The sequence below is a fragment of the Arachis ipaensis genome, chromosome B10 (genome assembly GCF_000816755.2).
Source record: "Arachis ipaensis cultivar K30076 chromosome B10, Araip1.1, whole genome shotgun sequence".
NCBI lineage: Eukaryota > Viridiplantae > Streptophyta > Magnoliopsida > Fabales > Fabaceae > Arachis > Arachis ipaensis.
The window spans coordinates 77,802,784-77,822,892 of NC_029794.2; the positions used below are offsets into that span (position 1 = coordinate 77,802,784).

The 20,109-nt window shown below is 39.0% G+C and overlaps 1 protein-coding gene across 1 annotated transcript in view; it reads left to right on the top strand.

Moving 5' to 3' along the window:
• Positions 1-17,729, top strand: part of LOC107620705 — a 20,229-nt gene extending 2,500 nt beyond the window's left edge. The window contains exons 2-3 of the mRNA XM_016322832.1: positions 16,859-16,946; positions 17,045-17,729. Of these exons, the coding sequence (XP_016178318.1) occupies positions 16,859-16,946; positions 17,045-17,729 (773 nt within the window). The remainder of the gene's footprint in view (positions 1-16,858; positions 16,947-17,044) is intronic.

Genomic DNA, 20,109 nt, shown 5'->3' on the forward strand with positions numbered 1-20,109 from the left:
TTTTTCTTCTTCTTCTTCTTCTTCTTCTTCTTCTTCTTCTTCTTCTTCTTCTTCTTCTTCTATTTCTCTCTCTCTCTCTCCCTCCTTTTCCTCACTCTCCCCTTTTTTTTCTCCCTCTCCTTTCCCTCCTCTCTCTCTCCCCCTCTTTCTTCCTCTCTCTCTCTCCTTCTCCTCTTTCTTACCCTCCTCTCTCTCTCTCTCTCTTTTTTCTCTCGCTCTCTCTCCATGTCTTTTCTTTTTCTCCCCTCTCCCTTGCTCTCCCTCCCTTCCCCCTTCTCTCTCTCTCTCCCATTTTGTTTCTCTCTCTCTTCCTCTTTTCTCTCTCTCCCATTTTGTTTCTCTCTCTCCCTCTTTTTCCTCTCCCATTTTCTTTCTCTCTCTACTCTCCCTCCTTTCTCTCTCTCTCTCCTTTTTTTCCTTTTCTCTCTTTCTCTCTCCTATTTCTCTCTCCCCTTCCCTTATTTCTCTCTCCTCTTTTCTCTCTTTCTTCGCCCTCCTCTCTCTCTTTCTTCTCTTTCTTTCCTTCCTTTCCTTTCTCTCTTTTCTCTTTCTCTCTCAACCTTCTCTCACTCTATATCCCTCTTCTCTCTCTCCCCCTCTTTTCTCCAAAATAAGAGAGAGAGAAGGTTGAGAGAGAAAGAGAAGAGGGGGAGAAGAGAGAGAGAGAGAAAGAAAGAGAGAGAGAGAGAGAAAGAGGAAGAGAGAAGGGAGAAAGAGAGAGAGAGAATAGAGAAAGAGAGAGAGAAGAGAGAAAGAGAGAGAAGAGAGAAAGAGAGAGAGAGGGATATAGAGTGAGAGAAGTTTGGGAGAGAAAGAGAAAAAAGAGAGAAAGGAAGGGAAGGAAAGAAAGAGGAGAAAGAGAGAGATGAGGGCGAAGAAAGAGAGAGAAGAGGAGAGAGAAATAAGGGAAGAGGGAGAGAGAAATAGGAGAGAGAAAGAGAGAAAAGGAAAAAAAGGAGAGAGAGAGAGAGAGAGAGAGAGAAAGAGGAAGAGAGAAGGGAGGGAGAGAGAGAAAGGAGGGAGAGGAGAGAGAGAAAGAGTATGTAAAAACTAATTTTAGAGTTTAAATAAAACCAGTTTTAATTTGGTTTAAAACTAAACTGAACCATAAAAACTGGTTTTTAATAAACTAGTTTTCATAAAAACTATGGTTTCAGTTCAGTTTTTTATTTAAAAAAACTGGTTTCTTTAAAACAGTTTCAGTTCAGTTTCAATTCAGTTTAGTGAAACCAGTTTTTTTGCACACCCCTAGTTTTGCTGGTGGAGCTTTAGTGAGGCTTGGAGCTAAGGTTGGTCGAGACTCCCAAAGAAGAGGCTCAATTGGTTTTGCTCCAAGAGGTACGGTTTAAGTTTCATTAAAGTACTGTGTGGTGTGATGAGAATTCCTAGGCTAGATGCCCTTAGGATTAAGTTTGGATTGTGTAAATGGTTAGTACTAATATGTATAGTTGATAGGTAATGTAAATTAATGATTGGGTTGAGAATTGTGTGAATTTGTATGTTTGTTGTGTTGAGAATTTGATGAATTAGAAACTGAATATTGATTTGTGGAATATGCATTTAAATTGTAAAATTGGGCCGGAGGCCGTGAATCTTGGGCTGGGGGCAGGAAAGAGGTTAGGAAGGTAAGTGATGTGTGTATTGTATGATTTCATATGAGATCGAATGGATATTGAATGTTGAGTGTGTGAATAAATGGGAGGAGTGTGGAAGAATAAGAAATTAGGAATTTGGGAGTGGAAGGTGACGAAGTTGAATTGAATTATATAGATGAGGTAGTTTTGGTGTTTGTTGAATGTAATTTTGTGGTTGGGTTGTGGTCATTTGGATGGGAGAAAATGAAATTGGCTTGTGAACATTGGAAAAATTGGTAATTTCTGTTTCTGGGTAAAAACTAATTTTTGACCAACTTCAGCGGTCCATAACTCAATCCTCGAAGTTAGGAATTCATCAAAACTGGATTCTTATGAAAGTTTATTCAACGATCTTTCAAACGGTTTCAAAATTGTTAAAAATGAGATTTTGTAGAAGAAGTTATGTGTGGCAGAAATTTGAGGTTAAAAATGAAATTCTGCAGCTTTTTCAGACTTAGTAAAATTTTTAAGAAAACGTACTCCGACGCGCACGCATGGCTGATGCGCACGTGTCACTCATGATTTTTACTCTCTCACGCGTGCGCTTGGCCGACGCGTACGCGTCGCTATATTGATGCAGGTGCGTGTTATAAATTCCCGAGAGTTGTGATGGTAGCGTGCCAGTTTTGTGCGAGGAGCACAAAATGCGTCCACGCGCACGCGTGGCTGACGCGCACGCGTGGCTGACGCGCACGCGTGGCTGACGCGCACGCGTGGCTGACGCGCATGCGTCACCCTTCCTCTCTACTTCCCACGTGTGGGCATGGATGACGCCTACGCGTGCCCCGCTTTTTTCTGCTTATCACGCGTGCACGTGGGCGACACGTGCGCGTGGGCGACGCGCACGTGTGACCCCGTTTTCAGCAAAAATTGATTTTTGAGTTTTTAAAGTCGAATTTCAGACTTCTAAGCTTCCATTTTCATCCTTTAAGTCCTAAATTTGTATAGTATGCCTAGTAATGAGAAGAGGCTAGGAAATGTGATAACTTGTTGATCAAGAAAGTCTTGGAGTAATGAATTATGATTGAGGAAGTGTGGAAATGATGGTTTGATAATGAATGTCATGTGTGACCCCGGGTAGTAGGCAGTGGCGTTGTCCACTTGCTCTGGGCATGAGATGAAAAAGGAGAATTATGATAAATGAGTTTAATTATAGAGTTTTGAATGAATATGTATTTGTGATACCTGAGTAGTAGCAAGGGTCGTGGTTCGTCCTGCTTGCTCCAGGTCATTGTTTGAAAATTGGTAATAATGAAGAGTGATTATGAATGAATATGTATTTGTGATACTTGGGTAGTAGCAATGGTCGTGGTTCGTCCCGCTTGCTCTGGGTCATTGTTTGAGAATTGGTAATAATGAAGGGTGATTACGAATGAATGTGGTAAATGAATAATAATGGAAAATGTTGAATGTGAGTATGCTTGTGCTTTCTCTCTGGTTGTAAGGGTGACAGGGAACCGATACCCTCTAATGGTGATAAGGCACAGATACCCTCTAATGGTGATAGGGCACAGATACCCTATAATGATGACAGGGCACAGATACCCTCTAATGGTGACAGGGCACAGATACCCTCTAATGGTGACAGGGCACAGATACCCTCTAATGGTGACAGGGCATAGATACCCTCTAATGGTGACAGGGCAAGATACCCTCTAATGGTAATAAGGCGCAACAGAGAGACTGTGCCCGGGTTAGCTACCGGACATGTTGGCTTAGCTTGATAACCGACAGATGATATCGTCAGCCATAGGGCAGGCAATCATCATTTGCATATGTTTGACTTGTTTGGGTTTGCCTATTTGTTTTGGATTGCTAAATTGTATATATACGCTATGTTACATGATTAAATGGTACTTACTTTACTTGTACCTTAATTGTGTATTACTTGTCTGTATTGCTTGTGTTTGTACAACTGAGAGGTCCCTCATACTAGTGTCGGTTGACGCTGAGGGTTGTTCTTGTTGAGATGGAGTAATGATGTGATTAATTTAAAATGATGATTTTTTGAATGAGGAAATTTGAGTTCCCTGGGTAGACGCAGTGAAATGATTTCACTGCTCCAGGTAGAAAATGAGGTAATTTGAGCTCCCTGGGTAGACGCAGTGGAGTGATTTCACTTGCTCCAGGTGAGGATATGAATTATTGATATCAAATGGCTGAGACAGAATAGCTGGGGACAGTTTTTTTTATGACTCTGATTCTGGTTTGTTGGAGAGTTAGAGAGTTGAGAAGCATGAGAAAGAGGAAGCATTTCCTTATGACAGTTGCCTATCTATGGATTAGTGAGAACATAGGATGAATATTTGGTGAAAGGAAGTTTAGGATGCTTAGCGAGGTTTTATTACAATGTATTGTATTTATTTGGTACTATTACCGTACTGGGAACCCATGGGTCAGGGGTTCTCATTCCGTATATATCTCTTTGATGAGCGGATAATTTATACGCTTTTTGGCATTGTTTTTAGGTAGTTTTTAGTATGTTTTAGTTAGTTTTTATTATATTTTTACTAGTTTTTAAATAAAAATCACATTTCTGGACTTTACTATGAATTTGTGTGTTTTTCTGTGATTTCAGATATTTTCTAGCTGAAATTGAGGGACCTGAGCAAAAATCTAATTCAGAGGCTGAAAAAGGACTGTAGATGCTGTTGGATTCTAATCTCCTTGCACTCGAAGTAGATTTTCTTGAGCTACAGAAGCCCAATTGGCATGCTCTCAATTGCGTTGGAAAGTAGACATCCTGGGATTTCCAGCAATATATAATAGTCCATACTTTTCCCGAGATTTGATGGCCCAAACTGGCGTTCCAAGTCAGCATAGAAATTCTGGCGTCGAAACGCCAGAACTGGCATGAAAGCTGGAGTTAAACGCCCAAACTGGCACAAAAGCTGGCGTTTAACTCCAAGAAAAGTCTCTACACGTGAAAGCTTCAATGCTCAGCCCAAGCACACACCAAGTGGGCCCAGGAAGTGGATTTTTACACTAACTGTTCTAGCTTACTCATTTTCTGTAACCCTAGGTCACTAGTTTATTATAAAAACTACTTTTAGTGATTCATCTTGTACCCCATGACACTCTACACGTTTCATATTGTATCTTCTACGGCATAGTCTCTAAACCCCATGGTTGGGGGTGAGGAGCTCTGCTGTGTTTTGATGAATTAATGCAATTACTACTATTTTCCATTCTATCATGCTTGTCTCTATTCTAAGATATTCACTCGTACTTCAACTTGATGAATGTGATGATTCGTGACACTCATCACCATTCTCAACCTATGAACGCGTGCCTGACAACCACCTCCGTTCTACCTTAGAATGAGTGCTTATCTCTTAGCCTCCTGATTCAGATCAGAGTCTTCGTGGTATAAGCTAAAATCAATTGGCGGCTATTCCTGAGATCCGGAAAGTCTAAACCTTGTCTGTGGTATTCCGAGTAGGATCTGGGAAGGGATGACTATGACGAGCTTCAAACTCATGAATGCTGGGCATAGCGACAGACGCAAAAGGATCAATGGATCCTATTCCAGCATGAGTGAGAACCGACAGATGATTAGCCGTGCGGTGACAGTGCATTTAGACCATTTTCACTGAGAGGACAGATGGTAGCCATTGACAACGGTGATCTACCAACATACAGCTTGCCATGGAAGGAGCCTTGCGTGTGTGAAGAAGAAGGCAGTAGCAAAGCAGAGATTCAGAAGACAGAGCATCTCCAAAACCTCAACCTGTTCTCCATTACTGCATAACAAGTATTTATTTCATGTTCTTTTACTTTTTACGATTAAATCTGAGAATTATTGATATCCTGACTAAGAGTTACAAGATAACCATAGCTTGCTTCAAGCTGACAATCTCCGTGGGATCGACCCTTACTCACGTAAGGTATTACTTGGACGACCCAGTGCACTTGCTGGTTAGTTGTGTGGATTTACAAAAAGTGTGATTGTAATTTCGTGCACTAAGTTTTTGGCGCCGTTGCCGGAGATTGTTCGAGTTTGGACAACTGACGGTTTATTTTGTTGCTTAGATTAGGAATAATTTATTTTTGTTGGTTTAGAGTCACTAAATTTGAGTCTTTTATTTGAGTTTAGTTTCATATTTTAAGTTTGGTGTCAATTGCATGCTTTTATTTTCTTTCAAATTTTTCGAATTTGCATGTTCTTAGTTCTTTCTTGATCTTTAAAAAATTTTAAGTTTGGTGCCCCTTGTGCTTTTATTTACTTAAAAATTTTTCAAAAATTTGTTCTTGGTGTTCATCTTGACATTCAAAGTTTTCTTGTTTGTTCTCTTTGTTTTGATCTAAAATTTCTAAGTTTAGTGTCATTTTGTTGTTTTTCTCTTTCCTCATTAAAATTAAAAAATCAAAAAATATCTTTTCCTTATTTTACTCATAAATTTCGAAATTTTGCATTAAATTAGTCAAAGATTTTCAAAATCATATAATTTTTTTTAGTCAAGTCAAAATTCTAATTTCAAAAATTGATCTTTTCAAATCTTTTTCAAAAATCAAATCTTTTTAATTTCTTCAATCATATCTTTTCAATCATATCTTTTTTTTATTGCAATCATATCCTCTCAATCATATCTTTTTTTTTAAATAATTTTCAATCATATCTTTTTGATTACTAATTTCAAATTCTTTTTCAAAAAATTCACCTAACTAATTTTCTCTTTCATATTTCGAAATCAACTAAGCATTTCTTTTCAAAATCTTTTTAATTAATTAATTAATTTAGTTTTCAATTTGCTTTTATTTTATTTTCTTCTAATTTTCGAAAGTTTTATTTTATCTTCCATTTATTTTGTTTTATTTTCGGTTACTTTTAATTAAATAAAATTAAAAATTAAAAATATAATTTAATTGTAATTCATATCAATTCTCTTTTCTCCATCATGGACATAAGTGGAAATGAACAGTCTAGAAGGACTCTAGGATCATATGCTAACCCCATTACAGTTGCATATGGGAGTAGCATCTGTATACCTCCCATTAAAGCAAGCAGTTTTGAGCTAAATCCTCAGCTCATTATCATGGTGCAGCAACATTGCCAGTATTCCGATCTTCCACAGGAAGAACTACTGAGTTTCTGGCACAGTTCTTACAAATTGCTGACATAGTACGTGATAAAGAAGTGGATCAGGATGTCTACATATTATTACTGTTTCCATTTGCTATAAAAGATCAAGCTAAGAGGTGGTTAAATAACCAACCCATAGCAAGCATAAAAACATGGAGACTGTTAACAAACAAATTCCTGAATCAATTTTACCCTCCAAAAAGGATGACACAGCTAAGGTTGGACATCCAAGGCTTTAAACAAGAGGATCATGAATCCCTTTATAATGCCTGGGAGAGGTACAGAGGGATGCTAAGGAAATATCCCTCTGAAATGTTTTCAGAGTGGGTACAATTAGACATCTTCTACTATGGGCTTATAGAAAGAGCTCAAATGTCTCTAGATCACTCAGCTGGTAGATCTATACACATGAGAAAGACGATTGAAAAAGCTCAAGAACTCATAGATATGGTTGCTAGAAATCAGCATCTGTACTCAAGCAGTGAGTCCTCTGTAAAAGAAGAGGCTAGGACAGTAACTACTGATCCTAATCCTCAAGAACAGATTGTTGAACTTAATCAGCAATTACTCCTTATGACAAAACAAATAGCAGAATTTAAAGAGATGCTCCAAGACACTAAAAATGCTAACAAGAATATAGAAGCACAAATAAATCAGACAAGACAGCAGCTATCTAAACAGATAACAGAAGAATGCCAAGCCATTCAACTAAGGAACGGGAAGACATTGAATAAATCAACTCAAAGTAGTAGAAAGCCAAGAAAGGAACAACTGACAGAGGATGACCAAAACACTGCCCAAAATCCCTCTGAGGACAGCAAGAGCCCAGAGAGGAATAATTCTGGCGTTCAAACGCCAAAAAAGGGTGAAAGATTAGCGTCAAACGCCCAGTGGATGCCCGCTTCTGGCGTTCAAACGCCAGAAAAGGGAGAAAAGTTGGCATTGAACGCCCATTCCTTGCCCAGTTCTATCGTTCAAACACTAGAAAAGGGTGGGAAGCTGGCATTAAACGCCCATCCAGCACCCAATCCTGGTGTTCAAACGCCAATGAGGGATCAGACACCTGCAAGTGCTGATAGTAACCCCTCTAAGAAGGCTTCTCCAACCACCTCTGTAGGGAATAAACCTGCAGCAACTAAGGTTGAAGAATATAAAGCCAAGATGCCTTATCCTCAGAAACTTCGCCAAGCGGAACAGGATAAACAATTTGCCCGCTTTGCAGACTATCTCAGGACTCTTGAGATAAAGATCCTATTTGCAGAGGCACTTGAGCAAATATCCTCTTATGCTAAGTTCATAAAAGAGATCTTAAGTCATAAGAAGGATTGGAGAGAAACTGAAAAAGTGTTTCTCACTGAAGAATGCAGTGCAGTCATTCTGAAAAGCTTACCAGAGAAGCTTCAAGATCCAGGAAGCTTTATGATACCATGCACATTAGAGGGTGCTTGCACCAAAACAGCTCTATGTGACCTTGGAGCAAGTATCAACCTAATACCTGCATCCACTATCAGAAAGCTTGGCTTGACTGAAGAAGTCAAACCAACCCGGATATGTCTTCAACTTGCTGATGGCTCCATTAAATATCCATCAGGCATAATTGAGGACATGATCATCAAGGTTGGGCCATTTGCCTTTCCCACTGACTTTGTAGTGCTGGAAATGGAAGAGCACAAGAGTGCAACTCTCATTCTAGGAAGACCTTTCCTAGCAACTGGACGAACTCTTATTGATGTACAAAAACGGGAAGTGACCCTAAGAGTCAATGAGGATGAGTTCAAGTTAAATGCTGTCAAAGCTATGCAGCATCCAGACACATCAAATAACTGCATGAGCACTGATATTATTGACTCTTTGGTGGAAGAGATCAATATGACTGAAAGTCTCAAATCAGAGCTAGAGGACATCTTTAAAGATGTTCAGCCTGATCTGGAGGAATCAGAGGAAATAAAAGAACCTCTGAAAATTCCTCAGGAAGAAAATAAGCCTCATAAACCCGAGCTCAAACCACTACCACCATCCCTGAAATATGTATTTTTGGGAGAAGGTGACACTTTTCCAGTGATCATAAGCTCTTCTTTAAATCCACAGGAAGAGAAAGCACTAATTCAAGTGCTAAGGACACACAAGACAGCTCTTGGGTGGTCCAAAAGTGATCTTAAAGGCATTAGCCCAGCAAGATACATGCACAAGATCCTATTGGAGGATGATGCTAAGCCAGTGGTTCAACCACAGAGGCGGCTAAATCCAGCCATGAAGGAGGTGGTGCAAAAAGAGGTCACTAAGTTACTAGAGGCTGGGATTATTTATCCTATTTCTGATAGCCCCTGGGTAAGCCCTGTCCAAGTTGTACCCAAAAAGGGAGGCATGACAGTGGTTCACAATGAAAAGAATGAACTGGTTCCCACAAGAACAGTTACAGGGTGGCATATGTGTATTGACTACAGAAGGCTCAATACAGCCACTAGAAAGGATCATTTTCCTTTACCATTTATAGACCAGATGCTAGAAAGACTAGAAGGTCATGATTATTATTGCTTTTTGGATGGCTATTCAGGTTACAACCAAATTGCAGTAGATCCTCAGGACCAAGAGAAAACAACATTCACATGTCCTTCTGGAGTATTTGCCTACAGAAGGATGCCCTCTGGTCTATGCAATGCACCTGCAACCTTTCAAAGGTGCATGCTCTCTATCTTTTTTGATATGGTAGAGAAATTTCTGGAAGTCTTCATGGATGCCTTTTCAGTATTTGGAGACTTATTCAGCTCCTGTCTTGACCATTTAGCACTTGTTCTAAAAAGATGCTAAGAGACCAACCTAGTTTTAAACTGGGAAAAATGTCACTTTATGGTGACTGAAGGAATTGTCCTTGGGCATAAAATTTCAAACAAAGGAATAGAGGTGGATCAAGCTAAGGTAGAGGTAATTGAAAAATTACCACCACCTGCCAATGTAAAGGCAATCAGAAGCTTTCTGGAACATGCAGGATTCTACAGGAGGTTTATAAAGGATTTTTCGAAAATTGCAAAACCTCTGAGCAATCTGCTAGGTGCTGACACACCATTTGTGTTTGACACAGAGTGTCTGCAGGCATTTGAGACCCTGAAAGCTAAGCTGGTCATAGCACCAGTCATCTCTGCACCAGACTGGACATTACTATTCGAACTAATGTGTGATGCCAGTGACCATGCCATTGGTGCAGTATTGGGACAGAGGCATAACAAGCTTCTACACGTCATTTACTATGCTAGCCGTATTTTAAATGATGCATAGAAGAATTACACAACCACAGAAAAAGAGTTACTTGCAGTGGTTTATGCCATTGACAAGTTTAGATCCTATTTAGTAGGTTCAAAAGTGATTGTGTATACTGACCATACTGCTCTTAAATACCTACTCACAAAGCAGGATTCAAAACCCAGGCTCATAAGATGGGTGTTACTTCTACAAGAGTTTGCTATAGAAATAAGAGACAGAAAAGGGACAGAGAACCAGGTAGCTGATCACCTGTCCCGTATAGAACCAGTAGCAGGGGCGTCCCTCCCTCCTACTGAGATCTCTGAAACCTTTCCGGATGAGCAACTCTTTGCCATTCAGGAAGCACCATGGTTTGCAGACATTGCGAATTATAAAGCTGTGAGGTTCATACCCAAGGAGTACAGCAGAGCGCAAATGAAAAAACTAATTTCTGATGCAAAGTACTACTTATGGGATGAACCATATCTCATTAAGAGATGTGTAGACGGAATGATCCGCAGATGCGTACCCAGAGAAGAGGCACAGAAGATCCTATGGCACTGCCATGGATCACAGTATGGCAGACATTTTGGAGGTGAGCGAACAGCTACTAAGGTCCTCCAATGTGGCTTCTACTGGCCTACTCTCTATAGAGATGCCCGAGAGTTTGTGCGTAACTGTGACAGTTGCCAAAGAGCTGGAAACTTGCCTCATGGTTATGCCATGCCTCAACAAGGGATCTTAGAGATTGAGTTGTTTGATGTATGGGGTATTTAATTCATGGGTCCCTTCCCACTATCATATTCAAATACTTATATTCTAGTGGCAGTAGACTATGTATCTAAATGGGTAGAAGCAATTGCCACACCCACTAATGATACTAAGACCGTACTGAAATTCCTCTAGAAATATATCTTCAGCAGATTTGGCATCCCCAGAGTACTAATCAGTGACAGAGGCACTCATTTCTGCAATAAACAGCTATACTCTGCTATGGTCTGACATGGAATTAGCCACAAAGTAGCAACTCCATATCACCCACAGACAAATGGGCAGGCTGAAGTCTCTAATAGAGAACTAAAAAGAATCCTGGAACGGACTGTAATTGCCCGTAGAAAGGATTGGGCAAAAGGCTTGGATGATGCTCTGTGGGCATACAGAACAGCATTCAAGACTCCTATAGGAACCTCTCCATACCAGCTTGTGTATGGCAAGGCCTGTCATCTGCCCGTGGAACTGGAACATAAAGCCTACTGGGCAACCAGGTTCCTAAACTTGGATGCTAAGTTAGCTGGAGAGAAAAGATTGCTCCAGCTGAATGAGCTAGAGGAATTCAGACTCAATGCTTTTGAAAATGCGAAAATTTATAAGGAGAAAGCAAAAAAGTGGCATGATATGATACTGTCATCTAGAGTCTTTAAACCCGGACAGAAGGTTCTTCTATTTAACTCTAGGCTCAGACTATTCCCCGGGAAATTGAAATCCCGGTGGAGGGAACCATATGTGATTACAAGTGTGTCACCATATGGATATATTGAGCTTCAGGATATTGACTCTGACAAAAAGTTCATTGTTAATGGACAGAGAATCAAACATTATCTTGAAAGCAATTTTGAGCAAGAATGCTCAAAACTGAGGCTTAAATAAAGCTCAGTCAAGGTCTAGCTAAAGACAATAAAGAAGTGTTTGCTGGGAGGAAACCCAACCATTAGCAAGTTATTTGTTTTAATTAATACTTGTAGAAGTTTGATATAATTTTTTTTCAAAGATTAATCATTAAAATTGAAGGAATTTATAGAGTTACAGAAGGATTCATTCTGGGCGTTTTGGGCATTAAACGCCAGTAAGGAGCATTTTGGGCGTTAAACGCCAAAATGGATACCATTCTGGGCGTTTAACGCCAGTAAAGGTACCATTTTGGGCATTAAACGCCAGAATTGCAGCATCCTGAGCGTTCAGAAAAATGCCCAGTAACAAAGGATTTCTGGCGTTTAACGCCCAAAATGGCCAACTTATGGGCGTTAAACGCCAGAATGGATCCCATTCTGGGTGTTTAACGCCAAAAAGACAGGGGGAGAGGATTTTGTTTTCCACTTCAAAATTTTTCAAATTTTCATGTTTTGACTCATAATTTTCTGCATAAACAAATTTTCAGATTTCACCTCTTTATATCTTTTCCATTTAAAATCTCATCTTTTCATATCATGGTTCTATTTTCTTCCACCAATCATATATTTATGTCATATCTTTCTCAAAATTTTTGAAATCCCTCCTCTCCACTTATAAATACACATTCGGCCATCCCCTCCTCTCTACCATTCGAATTTGCCTCTCCTCCTCTCTCTCCTCTTTCCTTTCTTTTGCTTGAGGGCAAGCAAACCTCTAAGTTTGGTGTGTTTTTACGTGATCACTGAGCTAAGACTCATCAAGATCATGGCTCCTAAGGGAAAACAAACCAATTCAAGAGGCAAGAAAGAGAATACTCCAAAGAGTCTTTGGAATTAAGAGAGGTTCTTCACCAAAGAACCTACAGACCATTACCATAAGATAATGGGTCTAAGATCAGTGATCCCGGAAGTTAAATTCGATCTGAAAGAACACGAATATTCGAAGATCCAAGAGCAAATTCGAAATAGAGGATGGGAAATTCTAGCTAATCCTGAAACAAGGGTTGGAAGAAACATGGTTCAGGAATTTTATTCAAATCTGTGGCTGACAGATAAGCAGAGAATAACTGGAACCGCCTTTCATACCAACAGAACCATGGTCAGAGGAAGGATTATTTACTTCCATCTGGATAAAATAAGAGGGTCTTCAAACTGCCTCAACTACAAGATGATCCAGAATCCTTTAATAGGAGAATGGTGAGAGAAGATAAGGGGTTGGACCAAGTTCTAGAGGACATATGCCTCCCTGGAACTAAGTGGATAACCAATTCAAAAGGTGTCCCAATCCAACTCAAGAGAGGAGATCTCAAACCAGTCGTAAGAGGCTAGTTGGACTTCATTGGGCGTTCCATACTGCCCACAAGCAACCGCTCTGAGGTCACTGTCAAAAGAGCGGTGATGATTCATTGTATTATGCTGGAAAAAGAAGTGGAGATTCATCATTTGATTTCTTGTGAGATCTACACAATTGCAAACAAAAACTTCACTAAAGCCAAATTGGTATACCCAATCTTAATTTCTCTGCTATGTAAAGATGCTGGGGTGAGGATGGAAGTAGATGAATTCATCCCAATCGAACATCCAATCACCAAAAAGTCAATGGAAGGACAACAAGTGCAAGACAACTCCATCAAGAGGAGGGCGCAGGAGTTCCTCCTAGAAATCCCTGAAATTGACTACTGGACTCGCCTAGAAGCATCTGTTACCAAGCTGCAAGAAGATGTGGATCAACTTAAGGAAGAATAGTAGAATCAAAACTGCATGCTCTACAAGTTGCTTAAGGAACAGGAGAAACAGGGGGCGTGAGCTACAGGAGCTGAAGCGCCAGAAGCTCTCCCTTGAAGGACCGAACACCACCCAGATTGAAGGAACATCCACTGCTCAAAATCAAGGTTGTTGAGTCCTAACTCTGTGATAACCTTTATTATTAGGAATCTATTTTAAGAGTCATTTATTTTTCTGTTATTAATTTTCTGTCTTCTATTATTATTGGTTTGATCTTATATTTATTTTTGAGTCTTATTTTCATTCCATGATTAATAAAATTTAAGGTTTATGTCTTAAAGTTATGAATGTCCTATGAATCCATCACCTTTCTTAAATGAAAAATATTTTTAATTGCAAGAAGAAAAAGAAGTACATGAATTTTGAATTTTAAAACAGATTAATTATTTTGATTTGGTGGCAATACTTTTTGTTTTTCTGAATAAATGTTTGAACAGTGCATATTTTTGATATTGTTGTTTATGAATGTTAAAAATGTTGGCTCTAGAAATAATAATGAAAAAGGAGAAATGTTATTGATGATCTGAAAAATAATAAAAATGATTCTTGAAGCAAGAAAAAGCAGTGAATAAAAAAAATATATGCGAAAAAAAAAGAGAAAAAGAGAGAAAAAGAAAAAGCAAGCAGAAAAACCCAATAGCCCTTTAAACCAAAAGGCAAGGGTAAAATAAAAAGGATCCAAGGCTTTGAGCATCAGTAGATAGGAGGGCCTACAGGAATAAAATCCTGGCCTAAGCAGCTAAACCAAGCTGTCCCTAACCATGTGCTTGTGGCGTGAAGGTGTCAAGTGAAAACTTGAGACTGAGTGGTTAAAGTCGTGGTCCAAAGCAAAAAGAGTGTGCTTAAGAGCTCTGGAAACCTCTAATTGGGGACTCTAGCAAAGCTAAGTCACAATCTGAAAAGGTTCACCCAGTTATGTGTCTGTGGCATTTATGTATCCGGTGGTAATACTGGAAAACAAAATGCTTAGAGTCACGGCCAAGACTCATAAAGTAGCTGTGTTCAAGAAACAACATAATGAACTAGGAGAATCAATAACACTATTTGAATTCTAAGTTTCTATAGATGCCAATCATTCTAAACTTCAAAGGATAAAGTGAGATGCCAAAACTGTTCAGAAGCGAAAAGCTAATAGCCCCGCTCATCTAATTAAGACTGATCTTCATAGATATTTTTGGAATTCATTGTATATTCTATTCTTTTTATCCTACTTTGTTTTTAGTTTCTTGGGGACAAGCAACAATTTAAGTTTGGTGTTGTGATGAGCGGATAATTTATACGCTTTTTGGCATTGTTTTTAGGTAGTTTTTTAGTATGTTTTAGTTAGTTTTTATTATATTTTTATTAGTTTTTAAATAAAAATCATATTTTGGACTTTACTATGAGTTTGTGTATTTTTCCGTGATTTCAGGTATTTTTTGGCTAAAATTGAGGGATCTGAGCAAAAATCTAATACAGAGGCTGAAAAAGGACTGTAGATGCTGTTGGATTCTGACCTCCCTGCACTCGAAGTGGATTTTCTGGAGCCACAGAAGTTCAATTGGCGCACTCTCAATTGCGTTGGAAAGTAGACATCCTGGGCTTTCCAGCAATATATAATAGTCCATACTTTTCCCGAGATTTGATGGCCCAAACCGGCGTTCCAAGTCAGCATAGAAATTCTGGCGTCAAAACGCCAGAACTGGCATGAAAGCTGGAGTTAAACGCCCAAACTGGCACAAACGCTGACGTTTAACTCCAAGAAAGGTCTCTACACGTGAAAGCTTCAATGCTCAGCCCAAGCACACACCAAGTGGGCCCAGGAAGTGGATTTTTACACTAACTGTTCTAGCTTACTCATTTTCTGTAACCCTAGGTCACTAGTTTATTATAAAAACTACTTTTAGTGATTCATCTTGTACCTCATGACACTCTACACATTTCATATTGTATCTTCTATGGCATGAGTCTCTAAACCTCATGGTTGGGGGTGAGGAGCTCTGCTGTGTTTTGATGAATTAATGCAATTACTACTGTTTTCCATTCTATCACGCTTGTCTCTATTCTAAGATATTCACTCGTACTTCAACTTGATGAATGTGATGATCCATGACACTCATCACCATTCTCAACCTATGAACGCGTGCCTGACAACCACCTCTGTTCTACCTTAGATTAAGTGCTTATCTCTTAGCCTCCTGATTCAGATCAGAGTCTTCGTGGTATAAGCTAGAATCAATTGGCGGCCATTCCTGAGATTTGGAAAGTCTAAACCTTGTCTGTGATATTCCGAGTAGGATCTGGGAAGGGATGACTATGACGAGCTTCAAACTCATGAGTGCTGGGCGTAGTGACAGTAGCCATTGACAACGGTGATCCACCAACATACAGCTTGCCATGGAAGGAGCTTTGCGTGTATGAAGAAGAAGGCAGTAGGAAAGTAGAGATTCAGAAGATAGAGCATCTCCAAAACCTCAACCTGTTCTCCATTACTGCATAACAAGCATTTATTTTATGTTCTTTTACTTTTTACAATTAAATCTGAGAATTATTGATATCCTGACTAAGAGTTACAAGATAACCATAGCTTGCTTCAAGCCAACAATCTCCGTGGGATCGACCCTTACTCATGTAAGGTATTACATGGATGACCCAGTGCACTTGCTGGTTAGTTGTGCGGATTTACAAAAAGTGTGATTGTAATTTCATGCACCACTCTTGTTTTTCAGATACAGGTCCAAGTCCTCAGAAGTGAGCTGTGGTTCATCTGAGAGATGGCGAAGATCTTTATATTCTCCACTTTATATTTTGTTTAGAATCTCTCCACCTTTATTTTGAAATGCCTATATTATGTATTGAACTCTTTTGAACTTGCCTATAGAGGTTTTTATGTTTCTTTTGGAAGAGATTAGGAGACACTGTTGTCAACTACTGTTATACTGTACCGTAGCCGGCCTAAACTTTGTGGGTCACGACTAGTGGCTATTTACTTATGTTATATGTCTATATATTGTGCTTCTCTTATTCTCCTTAATTATTTTATCAGTATATCGCCTTCGACTTCACGCTTATCTTTTAGTTGTCAATACATGAGTGCTACGAATTTGCGATTTTATTTTTACTCCATTTAAGGCTTCTCATTTAATACTCCTTTCAATGTTACTTACAAACTATTTATTAAAAATCCACCTTGAGATTCGTATAACCTTATTATCATTGACTTATGACTCGAGCATAAGGATTTGAATATTAGGGTGTTACATTATGGTATCAGAGTAGTTCGTTCCTGTAGAGCCTGAGGGGCAGACTGACTGTGCCTCTGTGCATTCTCTGTATGTGTGTTTATGTACTATTAGGACATCTAACTGATATAACTGGCATAAACGTTCATGAGCATGCAGTTGGGACTTTGAAGCACTAGACATCTGATATTGAGACTGATCAACTTAATATCGATTGTTTAGTGTGTATAGGAACCAGATGGCGCCTCGTGTATGAGGTCGAGGCCGTAAGAGAGGTCGTAGTAGTACTCAGGGATTGGAGACCAACCCGAATAACCAGGTAAACTTTATTGCGGCTTTGGAGAATATGGCTGCGGCTATGCAGGCCACTACGGAGGCTCTTGGGCAACAGATAAACAATAATGGCAATGGCGGAAGTGGAGTTCAGGGCCCGATAACACTAGAAACCTTCTTAAAGGTTAATCCACCTAAGTTTAAGGGAGCCACCAATCCGATTGAAGCCGATACCTGGTTTCAGGCTATGGAGCATGCACTGCAAGCGCAATTGGTACCTGAAGAGCAATGTGTTGAATTCACTACCTATTTGCTCACTGGGGAAGCATCGCATTGGTGGCAGAGAGCCCGAGGTTTCCTACAGCAGGAGGATGACCCTATCACCTGGGATGCTTTCCAGGTGAAATTTTATAAAAAGTACTTTCCAAATTCTGCCAGGACGGCTAAGGAACTTGAGTTACTGCAACTGAAGCAGGGTGCTATGTCCGTGTCTAAGTATACAGAAAAATTTGAGGAGCTATTCAGATTTTCCCGCATGTGTCACGGAGCTTCGAGAGACTTCGAGGAATGGAAGTTCATTAAGTATGAAGGAGGGCTCCAGAGTGATATCTTAAGTTCAGTGGGACCAGTGGAGATCAGAACTTTCTCAGAGTTGATGAATAAGATCAGGGTTGTTAAAGAGTGTATGAAAAAGGCGGCTGCAGAGAAAGGATGTCATAGGGGACCTTTTCAACAGAACCGAGGGAGGGACTTTACTCCAAGGGGTCAAGATTTTAAGAGAGCAGGTTATAATCCACAGCCCCTGACGAACGGGTTTTTCTGTCGGTAAAGAAATTCACAAATAAAGTCTTGTTACTAGTATAGTTTCTAAACCAACAAAGAATCCTTTCTTACAAAAACTTGTTTGTCACTAAAGTAACCCCAATAAAATTTAAAACCGAAGTATTTAAACCTCGGGTCGTCTCTCAAGGAACTGCAGGGAGGTGTAATTATTATTGGTTATGAGATTGTATCTTTTTGGGGTTTTTTGAAAGGTTGAACAGGGAAATTAAATAGCAGGAAAGTAAATTAATAACTAGAAAAACTCTTAGCAAGGTATGAGAACTGGAAATCCTATCCTAGTTATCCTTATCAATTGTGATGAGAATTATCCGTTGCTCCCACTTAGTTAACCCTTACCAAATAAAGGAAAGTCAAGTGGACTAATCAACTTGATTCCTCAACTCCTAGTCAACTCCTAAGGAAATACTAGCTTTAGAGGGATCCAAATCAACTAGCAAACATCAAATATTAATCAACAAAGGAGTTTGATAACTCAAGTGTCACCAATTACTCAACCAAAGCCAAAAGGAGTGAAATCTAAATTAAATTGAAAGCATCAATAACATAATTTGAATAAAGCAATCATAAATCTGAAATACCTCAAATTGTATTAAATAGAAATTCTAATTAAACATGAGAATTCATAAACCAAATAGCAACATAAAGTAATCAAATAAGGAATTAAATAAACTAGAAAGCTAGAACAATTAAAAGTAGAAGTGAAATTAAATTAAAGGAACATTGAACCTAGAATTGAAGAAGAAGTAAACCTAACCTAAGAGAAATCCTAAATCCTAAAACCTAAGAGAGAGGAGAGAGCCTCTCTCTCTAGAAACTACATCTAAAACCTAAAATTATGTGAATGTATGTTCCCTTAATGAATGGATGCATTCCCCCGCTTTATAGCCTCTAATCTGTATTTTCTGGGCCCCAGTGATTTCTGATACATAGCACGCGGCACTGTCATGCGTACGCGTCGTCCACGCGTACGCGTGGATTGAATTTTCTCCAGGTCACGCGTGCGCGTGATCCACGCGTGCGCGTCACCTATCTTCGGAGCAGCTACGGCAAGTTAAATATCGTTGCGAAGCCCCGGATGTTAGGTTTCCAACGCAACTAGAACCGCCACATTTGGACCTCTGTAGCTCAAGTTATGATCGATTTAGTACCAAGAGGTCAGGCTGAATAGCTTTAGCAGTTCTTTCAGTTTCTTGTATTCCTTCTAGTTTTGCATGCTTCCTTTCCATCCTCTAAGCCATTCCTACCCTATAAACCTTGAAATCACTTAACACACATAACACAGCATCAAATGGTAATAAGAGAGGATTAATATTAGCAAATATAAGGCCAAAGAAGCATGTTTTCAATCATAGCACAAAATTAGGAAGGAAAATATAAAACATGCGAATTGTATGAATAATGTGAGAATAATGGATAAAATCCACTAGATTAAGCACAGAATAAACTATAAAATAGTGGTTTATCAATCTCCCCACACTTAAACATTAGCATGTCCTCATGCTAAGCTCAATAGAAGCTATAAAAAAGTTAAGAGGAATGCTAGAATATATGAAATGCAACCTATCTATATGAATGCAACTACATGCTAAGATGTTTCTACCTACTTGGTTAAAAGTAAATAAGCTCTTCAAGACAAACATAAATAATATTTCATTAATTCAAATTATACAATAAAAGACAAGTAAACTTGTAAGAAGAAAGCTCATGAAAGCCGGGAACAAGGAATCGAGCATGGAACCCTCACTGGAAGTGTATACACTCTAACCGCTCAGGTGTTTAAGGTTCGATTCTCTCAATTCTCTACTAATCTTACTTTCTAAGACTTGCTCTTCTTCTACCAATCAACAAAGAATTTAATGCACAGATACACATATCAAGAGGTCTTTTAAGGGTTGTAATGGGGTTAGGGTCAAGGTAGGATTGTATTTGGTCAAGTGGACTAAAATCTGAATCCTTAATTAACCTAAACTTTCCACCTAACTTAAGACAATCCATGTAATTACAATGCAAAATCTAACTAGCCATTAACTATGTTTACCACATATTCATGCATCCCAACTTTAGTACAACTCATATGCATTGCTACCAACATTTACTTTGGGGCATTTTGTCCCCTTTTTGTTATTTCCTCTTTTTCTTTTCTTTTCTTTTCATTTTTTTCATAATTTTTCTTTCATTTGCCTTTCTCAAGGCATATGATTAAGGTATTGAATGCATGAACATATTCTCAACATTCTTTCACATTTTCAGAAAATTCTAACATACTCAATTCTCAAACCAAATGTTTCCAAACCCAATTTCCCCACACTTAAATCATAAGCACTCTCACTAGTCTAAGCTAACCAAGAATTCAAATTAAGGACATT